Source organism: Canis aureus, chromosome 19 (assembly GCF_053574225.1).
Source record: "Canis aureus isolate CA01 chromosome 19, VMU_Caureus_v.1.0, whole genome shotgun sequence".
In the NCBI taxonomy this organism is placed as follows: domain Eukaryota; kingdom Metazoa; phylum Chordata; class Mammalia; order Carnivora; family Canidae; genus Canis; species Canis aureus.
This window is the reverse complement of record NC_135629.1, coordinates 55,605,628-55,621,328: the sequence shown is the minus strand read 5'-3', so window position 1 is coordinate 55,621,328 and position 15,701 is coordinate 55,605,628. Positions and strand designations below refer to the sequence as shown.

The 15,701-nt window shown below is 52.6% G+C and overlaps 1 protein-coding gene across 7 annotated transcripts in view; it reads right to left on the bottom strand.

Annotated features, from left to right (window-relative positions):
* Positions 1 to 5,668: 5,668 nt before the first annotated feature.
* Positions 5,669 to 15,701, bottom strand: part of SAFB2 (scaffold attachment factor B2) — a 32,968-nt gene continuing 22,935 nt past the window's right edge. For 4 of the 7 annotated variants that reach the window (XM_077860353.1, XM_077860350.1, XM_077860349.1 and 1 more), the window contains 9 exons: positions 13,870 to 14,006; positions 12,242 to 12,532; positions 11,092 to 11,232; positions 9,707 to 9,769; positions 9,533 to 9,575; positions 8,159 to 8,289; positions 6,570 to 6,682; positions 6,363 to 6,429; positions 5,669 to 6,062 (listed from right to left, as the gene is read on the bottom strand). In XM_077860353.1, coding sequence (XP_077716479.1) covers positions 5,906 to 6,062; positions 6,363 to 6,429; positions 6,570 to 6,682; positions 8,159 to 8,289; positions 9,533 to 9,575; positions 9,707 to 9,769; positions 11,092 to 11,232; positions 12,242 to 12,532; positions 13,870 to 14,006 — 1,143 coding nt within the window. In that variant the 3' untranslated portion in view covers positions 5,669 to 5,905. Of the gene's footprint in view, positions 6,063 to 6,362; positions 6,430 to 6,569; positions 6,683 to 8,158; positions 8,290 to 9,532; positions 9,576 to 9,706; positions 9,770 to 11,091; positions 11,233 to 12,241; positions 12,533 to 13,869; positions 14,007 to 15,701 lie in introns of those variants that run through there. The other 3 variants (XM_077860351.1, XM_077860352.1, XM_077860354.1) reach the window with 2 other exon arrangements.

Here is a 15,701-nt window from a genome sequence, read left to right as displayed (position 1 = left end):
TGACTCTCTGGCTTAAAGGTCATCCGGCTGGCGAGGGGCAGGGCTGTGATCCCGACCTCCTCACGGGGCTTGGGCTCCAGGGAGTCACCCAACCCTCCTGGAGGCCCTCCTGGCAGGGTCCGCTGTGAGGATACCCCGGAAGCCAATCACATGGCACTTGTCACTGGGCAGGACCCCAGGGGTGACAGGAGGCAAGGCCTGAGTCACAGGGGCAGCAGTTCTGAGTTGGGGGCCCGGGAGCCTGCATTTTCACTAGCACCTGCCTCCGCCCCGGGGGACTCTGGCTGGAGGGGTTCCTCCGTCCTTTCCCAGGGCAGCAGCCTTACTCCTGCTTCCGTCCCAACAGGGTTTGCAGGCTCCCTCCCAATCTCAGGAGGGACTGCCTGCCACTGGTGTTTCCTGAAGGCGCCACAAGACACGAGGATTTGCGCCCGTCCACACCCCCACACACACACCCCCACCCCCGACAGACACCAAATTAGATTTCCCACCCCCACCCCCAGTTTGAGGGTTGATGCTTTGACATCAGGGAGCCTCCCTCAGCCTGGAGGGCAGCCCCCACCCCACCCCCACCCAGGGCTAGCTAATCCCCCGAGGTCGCTAGCCACTCACCCTGGTGGGCCTTTCACAAGCACACTCACCGACACGGAGCCCACACTGCAGCTGTCTCGCGGCCACTGTCCCCCCAGGGCCCGGCCACACCACCACCCTTAATTCACCGGGTCCCACATCATCGAGCCGAGTACCTTCCGTGTAGTAGGACGCGGTGTGTGCTGTGTCGGCATTTGCTGCCGGAGGCGACACGGCGGCTGAGCCTGCTGTGGGTTTGCTGTGAGTTCGAGGTCGTGCAGCAACAAGCCAACAGCCCCGGGGCCACCCTGCTGCTCCTGGGCGCTCCTGCCTGTCGGAGAGCGATCTGGGCACCCCCACCTGCCGCCGGGTACTGCTTTCAACCTTTGCTGGGGCCGCTTCAGTCTCTGATGGCATCAGGGACACAGCAAGCTACCCTGGAGGTCAACTCAAAAGGTCACACACACGGAATAGCGTGGACGGTAACCGTGGAGTCCAGCCTGTTCATTAGTGCCCAGAGGAACCGTCACTTTTCTGGTTCGCAGGGAAGCTGGGGCTGAGCACGTCTGGCCTTGGGGATGTCTTCATGGCCACAGGACATGAGTAGGCCCCCCTTCTTTGGCCAGTCTTCACAACTGTGACCTCCTCCCCCAAAGCAGATTGTGTCATGTCCCAGCGTGATAGGCAAACTAATCCCCCCACCCATCCATGGGTGTCCACATCCCAATCCCTGGTGCCCGTGACAATGATCCCTAACGTGGCAAGATGGACTTTGCCAGATGTTATTGAGCTCCTGGACCCCGGGATGGGAAGAAGATTCTAGATTCCCAGATAGGTCCAATCTGGTCACACGCACCTTTTTTTTTTTTTTTTAGATTTTATTCATTTGGAAAAAAAAAAAATTCATTCATTTGAGAGAGAGAGAGCACAAGCAGGAGGGAGAGGCAGAGGGAGAGGAAGAAGCAGACTCCTCACCGAGCAGGGAGCCTGATGCGGGGCTCGATCCCAAAATCCTGGGATCATGACCTGGACCGAAGGCAGACGCTTAACCAACCGAGCCACCCAGGTGCCCCATGATCACACAAATTCTTTTTTTTTTTTTTGGTATATTTTTTTATTGGAGTTCAATTTGCCAGCATACAGTGTAACACCCAGTGCTCGTCCCATCAAGTGCTCCCTTCACGCGAATTCTTTTTTTTAAGATTTTATTTATTTATTCATGAGAGACACAGAGAGAGAGAGAGAGAGGGGCAGAGACACAGGCAGAGGGAGACACAGGCTCCATGCAGGGAGCCTGATGAGGGACTCAATCTCGGGACTCCAGGATCAGGCCCTGGGCTGACGGCAGGTGCTAAACCACTGAGCCACCCAGGGATCCCCTTCACATTAATTCTTAAAATTGGAAGCTCTTTACCGCCTGTGGTCAGAGATGGGACTCGGGAAAGACGGGAAAGATGCGGGGATCTGCAGGTGGGGGAGGGGCCAAGGCCAAGAGGCCGGAAGCCTGGGAACCTGCAAAGGCAGGGAATTCGATTCCTCCCCTGCAGCCTCCACAAGGATCCAGCCCTGGGGACACTGGATTGTAGGACTTGTGGCCGCCCAAACCGAGAGAGTAAGTTTGTTTTGAGCCTTAAGTTTGTGTGATTTGTTGGGGGCAGCCACAGGAAATGCACACACCCCATTATCCTGCAAGTGTTGTGTGAAACGCTCCGATCCTAGAATGAGCGCAGCACTCTGGGGAGGAGGAAATCACTGTCCTGAGGACCCAGCGCCCCACCGAGCAAAAGAGGCTTCCAGCACTCACGGTGGACCTGCCCTGGTCCCCCAACAAATCCTCCCAGGATGAAGAGGGTATCACATCCCTCTGAGAAACAGGAAAGCAGTGGGCTCCAGAGGGGGTGAGTCACTTTACCAAGCACACACAGCTGATGAAAGGGGTGGAACTGAGGTGCGAACCCACCTGGCAGGTGGGAGCCCGAGTCCAAACCCTGGCTCACCATCCTGTGACAGTGTGCCCCAGGGAGAGGTGGTCTTACCTGCGGGGTGGGGAGGCAGGGGGGGTGAACACCATGAGTGTCATTGGGGACCCCGCCCCTCAGCCTGGCAAGTCAGTTTAAAGAGGCACCCTGTCCCTGCTAGCTGACAACTTTTACGGCTGTTATTTTTTTCCTTTTTTTTTTTTTTTTTTTAAATCAAACGGGCTTTTTATAACTTTGTGTTTGAGATTTTTTGACTAGGAGTCACACGCAATTTAAGACTGGCAATCATCATGCAGACTTGGGAATTCCTGCAAAGTGAGAAAATTTAACCTAGCAACTGTTTTGAAATGTAATGAAATCTGTATGAGTACAAAATTTAGCAATTGATGAAGTTGACACATTTTGGTCGATGTGGAGACATTTGATAAGGTATTAATTCTGATTTTGCAGTTTCTTTATTTTTGGAGCTGAGGATTTCTTCCTTCCTATTCTCCAGGCCTCATGATGTCTTACTGTTTCCCTGTACAGCACAAGGGCCCCAGGACCTTTCCCCGCAGGCCTCCCAGCGCCCGACAACATTAAGCACTTACTGTATGCAAGTAACAGTTCTGAGTTTTTCACGTATTTGACTGATTTCATCTTTACCAAGACCCTTTGTGGTAAATACTATATTGTTTCCTTCCGCTGGTTAAGGAAGCCGAGGCAGAGAGGGTCTAACTCCCGAGCCTGTCCTCCCAGCCTCTACCCAGTGCCTCTCATTCTGATGGTATCCTACAGAACCCAGAGTCTTAAAAACAATTTATTTTTAAAGATTTTTTTAAATCTATTTATTCATGAGCTACACAGAGAGAGGCAGAGACACAGGCAGAGGGAGAAGCAGGCTCCCTGCAGGGAGCTCAATGCAGGACTCGATCCCAGGACCCCGGGATCATGCCCTGAGCCGAAGGTAGATGCTCAACCACTGAGCCAGGCATCCCTAAAACAAATTTTTAATTATGATAAAATACATGTAAAATATAACCATTTCTAACTACACAGCTCAGTGGCATGAAGCACACTCACCCTGCCATGCACCCACCCCCACCATCTGTCTCCAGAACCTTCCATCTCCCCATGCAGAGACCCTGTCCCCAGGAAGCAGACTCCCTGCCCCCTGCTCCACCCCTGGCTAGACCATCTCCTGTCTCTGTGGGTGGGACTCCTCTGGGGACCTCCTTGGACTGGGGTCATGCAGGAGGTGACCTTCTGGGTCTGGGTCCCCTCCCTGAGCCTAGTGTCCTCAGGGTCTGTCCATGTCATGGCAGGTGTTCAGTGTATGGACGGACAACACTATTTATCTGCACCACCATACACCATTAAGATGGTTGTTATAGGGCATCCCAGGTGGCTCACCGGTTTAGCGCCACCTTCAGCCCAGGGCGTGATCCTGGCAAGATTCCTATGTTGAGGTGCTGGTCCCAGGACCTCAGAGGTGGCTGTATTTGAGACAAGGCCTTTCCACAGGTGTTTAAGTTAAAATGAGGTCATTCGGGTGGGCCCCAACCCACATGACCAGTGTACTTACAGAAAGGGGAAATGTGGCACACAGGGAGGCTCAGTGACGGAGGCAGAGCCCAAGGTGATGTGTCAACAAGCCAAGGGATGCCACCACAGATTGTCAGTGATCCCCCAAAGCTGGGAGAATATGGAACAGATTGTTACAGCCTCGGAAGGAAACTTGCCCCAGGCTTCTGGCCTCCAGGACCCTGAGAGCATAAATTTGTTCCCAGTACTGTATTACGGCAGCCCCAGCAAACGGATTTTATGTACCTATAGTAAAACAGGCCCAGCTGTCAGGAAGGGGCTGTTCTCACACCCACAGGCTGCCCAAAGCTCAGTCTCATTCCTGGACGTCAATCCACCTCCTGGAGGGTGATCCTTCCACTGCAGCTAGGTGACAAGATCTCAAAACGGGTCTCACCCACACCCCAGGCCCAGCACGGCCTTTATCACCAAACATGGTTAAACCCAAACCCCGATTTCTAGACTCTGGCTTGCGGAGAAGAGACAGGCCCCATGCAGGAGGAAACATGGAGATGGCATCCTGTCAACCTGTCATTGGGAAATGACTCTGAAAGCCCCTGTGGTGGGGGAAGCTCATGAGGTATTTACTCACTGCAATTCAAAGAGGACACCAAGGGCCAGAGCCGACCTGCCTTTAATGCTCCAGCTTCCACGGCAAGCTGGGTAGGATTTTCAGATTGCTCTTTTAAAACTAAACACCCCAGCGGGAACACAGGCTACTCCGGGAGAATTGGCAATTGTTCGGTAGCCTGTGGGGTGGTTGTCCTAGTTATGGAGGGAGGGAATCCAGGTTCCCAGCAGGGGACACTGGGGGATTAACTCTCACTACTCCGGATCAGGGCCAGGACTTGTGGGACACAGGCCCTCCTGCTTGTCCCCAGGCCTACCCCATTCATGGAGGTGGGGGGGGGCATGCTTGATCCTTGGACGCCCCAAGGTGGCTGCGGTCACCCAAGCTCCCTGTTGGCAGTTCAGCTGTTCTCTGGGAGAAGCACCTTGCTGTGGTGCCATACTAGAGGAGTCTGAATTGAGGGCTCAAGTGCAGCACTTAGGGCCAGCCGGGTGCCTTGTCTGGCAGTCTTTAATGAAGAAAATTAGAATCATTTATAATCACAAAAGAGGAAATTACATGTATTAATTTGCATTTCCAGGGAAACGGGTGGGTCAGGCACCACCCGTCCTGTACCAAGCAGCACCTGCCCTTAGCCAGACCTCCAAACCCTGCACACCATCACTGGACGTCCCCCACCCCAGGCACACCAGCAAAGGGGTGAAGCAACTGGTCTGAGGCCCCCACGATGCACACTCCCCTCCCCCAATAAAGAATTCCTAATTTGGATCCCAGCTCTGCCACCTACTGCCAAGCCCTGTGACCTTGGGCAGATGACTGGCACTCAGGCACTCATTTCCTCATCCTCGTAAGAAGGGGAATGTGCAGGGTGGTTGGTGGTTGGGAGGACTCGCTCACATGGGCTTACAGCCTCTACCCAAGATGCACCAGGTGCTGCTGGCGTGGGTACTGCTCTCTGCTCTGGAATCACTGCGACACACACGAATGCGAACCATAAATTTTTATTAATGGAAAATGGAATGCCTTGTTAACAGAAATCTTATCTTAAAAATGGCAGAGGACACGTTTATTTAAAAAAAAAAAAGTGAATTCACATTGTATTGAGCTACAACATGGTGGCAGGATTTGCTTTTGTTTCTTAAAAGGTTCCACAAGTTCAAGGTAACTCTGGCTGAGATTCAACAGTGCATCTTCCTACCTGGACACTCGGAGTGAGTGGGGTTTAGTAGCGGCGGGTGAAATGGGGGTACGGGTGGGGGTGTGGGTGTGGGTGCGGGACTCTGCTGCCCCGGTCCTGGCCGGCCAGTCCTCCACCTTCCAGTCCGCCACCGGGCACCATGTGACCCTGGGAATGCCCGCCTTGTGCAAAGCCGCCTCGCCTAGGAACAAAGGCACATGTTTTGTCCCCTTGAAGTGCTTTAAGTTTTCCTCCTTACGTGGTGCAGCATATGGCTCTGCAGCCTTTAGAGCCCGTTTGGCTTTTTCCAGGTGAGAAAAATCATAATCATAGACTGCATTCCGGGTAATTGAGGAGTGCAACTTGCAGAAGCTGCCGAGAGCCACTTTGGGGGCTCGTTTTCAAAACATTCAACCCAGCAAGTTGATCAAACATGCAAAAAGGGGAAGAGGAAATGAGGGGCAGGAGCAAATTAATTTTATCCAAAGACAAAACTTCTTACCCCGACATCCCGCCCCGATTTGCCAGGTGTCCTGGCCCCGAGGGCCCAGACAGGCCCCTCTCACCACCTAGAAGAGAAGAAAAAGGTTGCACACACTCCCTTTTTGGAAGTTCCTGGATACCTCTGTGACTGTGGAGGGAGTGGCCCCTGGAGTCTCTTGGAAATGTGCGGCCTTCCTTTAACTTGTGGGTGCGAGTTGGCCCGTACCTTGCCACCGCGCGTGCTCCCGGCCCGCCGTGCCTGTGTCCACTGAACCTGGCCATGCGCGCTCCTGATGCTCCTCTAGCCTCTGACTATGCTCTGTCCAGTCACGTCCACCCCTTCGTCAAAACAAAAAGTAGATACGTAAGTGTCCTGTTGTGTTTCTACAGTGAGGCCGTGGCACGGCTGATCCTGCCCCAGGTCGAGGGCTTCTGGGAGAAGAGGGAGAGAATGAAGACAGATATGCCCCCAAAGACACACAGGAGGCCAGCAAGCACAGGAGCAGCTCAGCACAGCCACATGTATCAGGTGGGGAGACCCCTCTCAAGACGCACGCGGCTGACCCATGGCAGACTGACAGACGGTTTAGCGATGTCGATGTGGACAAACAGGGATCCTCACACGTGGCTGGTGAGAATGCAAAACAATACAGCACAGCGACCAGGGGACCCACAAGTCCACCCTCACTTATCCACACAAGAGAATGGGAAACGTGTTCACGGGAAAACCTGCGCAAGAACATTCTTAGCACAACTCTGTGACAGCCCCAAAGTGGAAACAACCCCTGTTGTCCACCAGCTGATGAATGGAGAAACAAGACATGGCCTCTCCACATGTGCACATTACTGAGCTATAAAAAGGAATGCAGCTCTGACACGTGAGCACGTGGATGCATCTTGCAAACACGATGCTGAGTAGCTGGACACAAGAGGCCATATAATGTGATTTCATTTGTGTGCAATGCCCAGAACAGGCAGAGAGTGGATCAGTGGTGCCAGGGGTCGGGAGAGGCAGATAGGGGAGCAACTGCTAAAAGGGGCTTCTTTTGGGGTGATAACAATGTCCTACAATGGATGACAGTGATGAATATATAGCTCTGAACACACTACAAGCCATTGAACGGTACACTTCAAATGGGTGAACTCTATGGCATGTGAATATGGCTTGAAAAAGTTGTTTAAAAGTAAAAGTTAGAGAGAAACTCCAGGTACACAAATCTAAACCGGGTTTCAACACATGGGCACCAGTAGCCACCAGTGGGGACCAGGAAAGCTGTCCAGGCTGAGTCTGGAACGGCCAGCACACCGGCTGCCAGGCTGACCAGTGCGCCGAGGCCTGGGACCAGAGGCCCATCAGAGCCCTCCAACACACGTCCTCCAGGACAAATGCACGAATGCCTGGCCCTGGGTGACAGCCACCCAGCCGGACGGTGACAGGGCTCAGGGCTATCTTTTGTCCTCAGATGTGTTCTCCTGGTTACATTTCCCACAGGTATTTAAGGCAAAATGGACTAAATGGTATGCAAGAACCGAGTGCAAAGTAGGCCCCTCTGGAAAGGCGGCTTTACATTCATGTCTCTGAGTGGTGCTTCTTCACTCCACACCTGAAAACCCACTTAGGAGGTAGAACCTTCTGATGTGCACCACACCCACCTTAAATACGCCTAAAGGTGACTGGGGGAAAGGGGAGGATGCATAAAGCTTCTCTAGGTCCCCAAGGCAAGTGTAAGAAAGGCTCCAGGGCAGTCTCCTTCAGCAGGCAGGGGCTATTTCAGTCAAATGAGCAAGGTGCACACAGCCGGGCCCGTTGCTAACCTGGGTGGAGGAGGCGGCCCCCGGCCCTCACTCATCCTCTTGTCGGAGGCGTAGCCCCCCCAGCCGTCCCGGGAGTCCCGGCTGTGGCGCTCTGGCAGTCCTCCATGGCCGTGGCGGTCGTCTGAGTAGTGCTGGAAGGCACAAGAGACAGGGCGACTCTAGCCACGTCACTCTGGGACAGGCAGTGAACCTGCTGCAGCTGGCCAGAGTGTGGCTCCAAGAGGACCTGCCCAGGCCCCTTCTGGCCCTCACCTCGCCAGGTGCGCTCTTCCAATCCTGACAACGCCATAGGAACCCTAGCAGCGACCCTTGCTTCCTGATCCCCTTCTTGTTTTAAGTACTCTTGAGCACCCCTAAAGCTCCATCTCTGGCACCAACACCAAGTGCCAGTGGAGGCCTCTCTGGCCTGTGAGCATGAAGAGCCCCTCACTTTATTGCGCTTGACAGCTCTGAAGGGTCCTCTGAGAGGAGTCACTGAGCGTCTTCACTGGAAGAACAGGACACCTCCTCCTTGCTGCAGATAGGAGGGTCCCTCCCACACCCCCTGGGGCGGTCAGCGCCTGCCGATCCCCTTAAGCATCATTCTCTGGAGGCAGCACAGGCCTCTTTATGGGACACTGGAAGCAGTACTGCAGGTGGGAGTCATTCTGTGCCCCTGGCCAACCAATCCTGTGCTCAAGGACCCGGCACATCTTCTTACCAAGACAGAATTCTATCACATTCCCTCAAGAAATACACCACTGGGGACGCCACGCCTGGGTGGCTCAGCAGTTGAACATCTGCCTTTGGCTCAGGGCATGATCCCGGAGTTCTGGGATCGAGTCCCACATCACACTCCCTGCAGGAAGCCTGCTTCTCCCTCTGCCTCTGTCTCTGCCTCTCTCTGTGTGTCTTTCATGAACAAATAAATAAAATCTTAAAAAAAAAAAAAAGAAAAAGAAATACACCACTGTTTTAAAAGGCCAGGATTCTGATACCCACTCCCTACCTTTCTCCTGGAGACTCCCCTTTGCTCTGAGCATCCCTCACAGGGTGCCTGCAGAGTACCAGAGACATAAGGAGCCCCCCCCCCAATATGGGCAAAACATCTAACAGGCTAAGCCCCCAAGTGGGGTATCATGGGGCATATTCACATACCAAGGTACCAAGACTCAAAGACAATCTAAGGAAGCGGGCAACGCTGAGATACCTGCAGTTTCTACTGAATGCAATTAAACAGAAACACTCTACATATTTGAAAGACACAAAGACTCACTAATCAGAAAACAATGATGTATACTTCCACTCACTGGGCAGAATGGACACTTCCAAAAACCCCCGCCCACCCCAACAGAAGTAGGTGTGCCCCACGCTTGGGCTCTGGGTTTTACTTACTTGCCCATCTCGCTCTCCCATCACTGACCTTGAACCTTCCCTCCTGCAAAAGGGAAATATCTCATTCCAACGGCAGCTGACGGCACTAGACAACATTACAACAGGCCACACACAAGAGTTCCACAATTGGGGTACTTATGCTATTTCACCCAGTAAGAACTGTAATTTACTGGCCTGTGGAAAAAAGCTGGCTTGCATCTAAAGCCTTCTCTCTGAGGGTTGGAGTGAAGCTGGATCCTAAGAAGGTGGGAATAAAGATTTTACTGAACTAAAATCCCTTGGAGTGATCTCAGAGGTAGAGACCCGCACCAGGAAGCCAATGCCTAATTGATCTATGGCCTGGTGACAAAATCCAGGGTCTGCCAGGGAAGCCTTAGAGGGTTCCTAACCTCTGGTTTAACCCAACACATGACTCATACCAAATCAAACCACCTCTAGCCACCATTCATTAAATGAGTGGCTGCTCAGCCCATCTCTCCCTTCCTTACAGAAGAGCTAATCAACAGTGAAATGGCTCAGGAATATGCAACCCAGGGGAGCATGATGAGAAACCCAGATGGCAAATTCTTAAACTAGAAAATTGAGGGCTGCCTTTCTAATAAACTATACAGATACATATTCCTCTTTTAAAAAGACATTGGCAAGACAAAAATGAAAAATAAAAAACTGAGACGCCTGGGTGGCTCAGCAGTTGAGCATCTGCCTTTAGCCCGGGGCGTGATCCTGGAGTCCTGGGATCGAGTCCCACATTGGGCTTCCTGCATGGAGCCTGCTTCTCTCTCTGCTTGCATCTCTGCCTTTCTCTCTCTGTGTCTCTCATGAATAAATAAAATCTTAAAATAAATAAATAAATAAATAAATATATATATATATATATATATATATATATATATATATATTTTTTTTTTTTTTTCCCCAAAAGGGCCTGGCTAAAAAAAATCTCAAACCTTCAAAACACCAAGCCAGTAAGCCTAGTAGGAACTTTCCCGAGTGCTACGGTCTATTCTCCCTGGTGTGCTGGTACAGATACTTATGTTGGTCAGTGAACCCCCTGGACATGGACTCTGGCCCGCTCTGCCTGCAGAGGATCACACCTCTTTTCTAAATGGCCTCCTCTCCGTATAAACAAGGAGGCTAGGCATGCCCTTCTCGAAACCCTCTGCTTCCCAAGAGGCTTGTGCTGGTGGAGGGATGAGGTGGAAGAAGCATGGCTGGAAGAGAGCCCCAGGGAGCTGTAAGGCCCAGAGTGTGGGCCCTAGAGAGCTGAGCAGGGGGCTGCTGAGACTCAGGAATCACCCCCAAACCCCCACTCATCTGTGAAGAGGGCAGTGCGTTGAACGGAGTTGTGGGCCCTCCCGCCCCACAAGATGAGGATGTCCCGAGTCCAACATCCTGGTCAATCAAGGCCGTGAGCTTCTAAATCCCACATGCAGTAGTGGGTCAGCCAGACACTGGGAGCCTCACAAGTAGATCAGACGTCAGAGAACAGATGGGAGATCTATCCCTGCATCAGGCTGAGGTGGCTTCATCCACGGCTGCAGGACACGATGGGTGCTGACCTGTCAGCCACATGATCCTGGTACTGGCCCCGGTCTCGATGGTCAAAGTCATGGAAGCGGTGATCAGGCCGAGGGAAGTCTGGGCGGTATCTGTCCTCCATCGCCACACGCTTGCCTTCTGGCCAATAAGCATCATCTCGCCTATTTTTTATTTTCAAAAGGACGTGAATTTCATTTACGACAGAAAATGAGAAAAAAAGGAAAGGAAGTAGAAGTGGAAGTGGGGAGGGGAGCTCTCTCCAGACCCAGTATCATTTAAAATGTCCTGCAGGGCTAATCTCTAAACATTCAATCATTACTGCTTTGATTTGATAAATTAAAATCCCCCAAACTGCCAAGAGGCACGCCGGTATTCTCATCTGACAGTCCTGAAAGGAGGGCTGCTGGGAGCTAATTGTATCACAAGGCTGTTAATACCTTGATCCCCGCATGAGCCCAGATTCAAGTGAAATGAAATATTTGATTCCTCTGGAATGCCATTCCGAGCTGCCACATTTCCACCTTCCTGTCTTCTACGGTAACCTGAACCTCCCTCTGAGTTTTTTGCAAAAGCAAAGGGAATTAGATTGGGTGATAGTGAACTACATACAGCTCAGGATGGCATCCAATTATCTTCTTCCTGATTTTTTACCAGAATACTGGGCTCATGGGTGGTGGGGTGATGGGTGACCGTCAATTAAACAGCTCAGAGGGGCTGGAGACCAATAAACCTACTTTGTGGACAGGAAGGCAATTTCCTTTTCTACAGTGCAATTCTGTGCCTCTCCCTCTACCAGGCGAACTGGCGGCTGTGGTGCCCACGGGCCTAACTACAGGCTTGGCAGGCCCCATGACAGGTACCTGGCAGGCGGTCATGCTCCACCAGGAACCACAGTGTGAATAATGGGGCAGCCTCTAAGCAAGAGCGCCACAAACTGCTCAATGAGTGGCAACTAACAAGATTCTCTGCAGCATGACTCAGGGACAAGGCTGTGGAGCCCCCAGATGGAGAAACTGCATAAACTTCAGGTGGTGGCAACTGTTGAGTCCCATACAGGAGGCATTAGATTCGGCCTGTCAACGTCCCCAGCTCCCCAGGGAAGGAGGACAGGGGAGAGCAATTAGGCAACTGAAGCGGCACGACTTCCGCGACCTTGGGCTGGGTCCTTACCGCCCGTCGTCATATGGCCTCCGCAGCACCGGCCGCCGCTCCTGCTCATAGCGCAGCTGCTCCTGCTGGCGCCGCAGCTCCTCGCGCTCACGGTGGATGCGCTCCTGCTCCTTGCGGCGCTCCCGCTCCACACGCATGCGCTCGCGCTCCAGCCGCTCCCGCTCCATGCGTTCCCGCTCTAGGCGCTGCCGCTGGCACTCAAGCTGCAGGCGTTCCCGCTGCAGGCGCGCCTTCTCCTTCCGCTCGTGGAAGGCCTCCAGGCGCTGTTCCCGCTCCCGCTGCTCGCGCTCCCTGTGGGAACACGGGAAGGCCTCCCTGACTTCTCCATGCTGGCACCAGGCACCTGGGCACTGTCCTCCCAATGGGTCGGGGCTGGGGCCGCTGCACTCGCCTTGCCCCTGAACCCCCACCTCCAGACTCTGCAGGGGTAAGCAGGGAGATGGGGGGGGCATGGGCCAGGAGACACAGCCTGGGGTCTGGGGGGCCAGAACTTGGCTCAGAGGCACCAAAGTGAAGCCACACGTTAATGGGGAGAGAAGTTAGAGAAGCCAAGGGTAACTGCTACTACTAACACAGAGAAAACCCCGGAGGAATGCTGGCATAATGTAGTGTGATGGGCCTTTTTTCTCCACACCACTTCCACTTCCAAAGAAGCCTATATTTTCTAATCACAGTACGGTTTCCAGCTGACCTGGGAAGTTGTGGGCACAGAAGGCTAGGCCTGAGCCAAGGGTGCTGGAGCTCACATCACCAGCCATCACACACTAGGAGCTGAGCAGGGCTGGGGATGCCCCCTCCGCATCTGCCACTCCCTGCACCTGCCCTCAGTGACCAGAGAGCCTCCAAAGCCAGCATAAGCCAGTGGGAAACAAAAGACAGCGAATGGTGCTTTTGCTTTTTGAAAGCTACATAAGTAGGCATGCTGGAATCCTACTACATGAGAAAGCAAACATAGCATAACTGGAGAAGTTTCCATAAGACCCACTTTTGCTCAACCAAGTTCTCCAAACACTATGATGTAAAGCTTTCGTTTTGCAGTGGTAGATAAACGAAAATGACAAGGGCACTCTAGACAGTAAATGGCAGGTGAAACTAGGAATGACAGGCTTACTTCCATAAACTGTCTCCTTAACAAAAGGTAGGCGTGGCAAAGGATGTGGCGTGTGACGAAGGCCACCTGAAATCGCCACTAAGTGTGAGACATTTCAGGAGTGAAGACGCCACTCGCGTGAATAACAAGTGCCACATCCCTTGGCTGCATTCTTGATCTTATTTATGGGAGGTTTCAGCAGGGAAGACAAACACCTCAATACTGGGGACCCTTCCATCAGAGCCAAATGTGGGTAAGCTTGCTACAAGGGTCAGTGGCAGAAACCACGTCATGACCAGGGCGCCTGGGGGGCCTCAATGGATTGAGCGTCAGATTCTTGGTATCAACTTAGGTCTCTAAAGAATCCAGCTCTGATGAATATCATGCCAAGGCTGGCCATGACCCCTCAGGATCCTCGCCTTTTGCCTTGGGAAACAGGCAGTCAGCAAGCCTGGGCTGGGCAGGACACTTGCTTGGGGAGAAAGGCCGCGCCGCCACAGGAGACCACCCACCTGCCAGCCTGCCGGGCCCCACTCACCGCCGCCTCTCCGTCTCTCGGATCTCCCGTTCCCGCTGCCTCTGGCGCTCACGCTCTCTCTGCTCTTTGATTTTATCAAATGACAAGATGTCTCTCTTCTCTTTGCTTTCTGATTTGCGATCTTGACTCTTGGAGCTCTGTTTACCAAAATTGGTTTATTAACATCAGAAAAACGCAACCATTGCATGGTGAAAGTCAGATAGGCGTATCTGGGGTAGACTAAAATTCTTCCATCCCACACGGTTTCCATGAAGGCCCAGTGGACAGGTCAGCTCCACCACAGCCCAGAGACGCTGCTCACTCTAGAGAGCTGCTTTCACACATTGCAAATAAAGGAGGTCCTGGAAGAGGAAGGAGGGATGACCCCCACAAGACCTACAGGCAGATATCCTAGTGCAAAGGATAGCTGTGTCATCTAGAACAAGGCCTCACAGAGCCACGGGGCTTGTGCACAAGGGATGATGGACTGCACTTCTCACTTCTCGCCTGCTGACTTAAGCCTCAGGCAGGTGGCCTTCAAATCCAAGAGGCCAAAACTTTGCTGTAAAAGAGCATCCTAACCAGCTACAAAGTATAAACACGCAACCACTGAGCCACTCCGTTTCCAGGATAAGGCACGAAATATTAATCGTTGACTCATTTCTGAGGCTCTCAGGAGCTAGGACACCTAAGCCGGCCATGATCAGTCTCCCAAGAACTTCTACAGCTTGGGACACAGGGGCTCCTGAAGACCCACCACATCAGTCTCCAGGGCAGGGGCCTGGGTGACATTTTAAAAATGTCCTCAGGTTATTTTCTTAATCACCTCGTAGGTGGTGGGGGTGGAAGATCAACTCAATAGAAAAACAAGCAATAGTTACAAACAGATTGTTTTGCAAAATAAAGAAGGAAGCACAGAGAGAACAATCTCATCACAGAGAAAGGTCCAGAAGCCCAAACACCATGACAACACTCTTTGCCTATGAGATGGACAGAGTTTTGAGTTTGTTCACACACACTACTAGCTGGAAGGCAGAAGGACTGCCACCCTACCTGCCCAGGCAAGGGTGCAGCATGGTAGAGGCCAGTGAGGCCCTGGGCACTGGACACACCCAGCAACTGTAATATCCTGTGCCCTTTCTGAAAGGCACTCTGAGAACATCTGTCAGAGTAATGCATGTGCTCCTTGGCACCTGGAAACCCAGAGTCTGCCACAGCGTGTGCAAATGCTGCTCCACCCTCAATAGGGTATGGGACACGAGGGAGTGTCCCTGACCAAGGGACTGGGTAAGAGGACTATAGTGCAGGCATAAATACAGCTTTCATGACAGAAACAGCGTACACACGGCACCTGGATGGCTCTCAAGGGCACCATGCAGAGGTCCTGTGCTATGTTCCCACTGTGACAACATTCCAGAGATGGAAAGCAGATGACCAGTTTCCTGGGGCTGGGCCGGTGCGGTGGATCTGACAACGATGGGGTAACAAGCAGATCTCTGAAGTGACAGGCTGGCCCTGGATTCTGATGGTGGCGGTGCTCATGAGACTTCACCAGTAACAGACAGGCCTAGCACTCCATGTACGCACACCCTACAGACCAATGGGACTGTTGTGGCTTTGAAACTGGACTGCAGTTAGTAACATGTAACCACTGGGGGAAGTGGGGTGAAGGGTACATAGGTCTCCATACTGTTTTGGCAACTTCCTGCGAATCTGCAAGTATTTGGAAATAAGGCGTACACACCATGTTTGTGAGTGCAATGCCTTTGGAAAGGAAGTGTGAGGAGTCCACGTGAAAACAAAGAGGCTGCTGCTCCACTTCTGCTGTCATCCTCCTATACGACCTCAAGGTT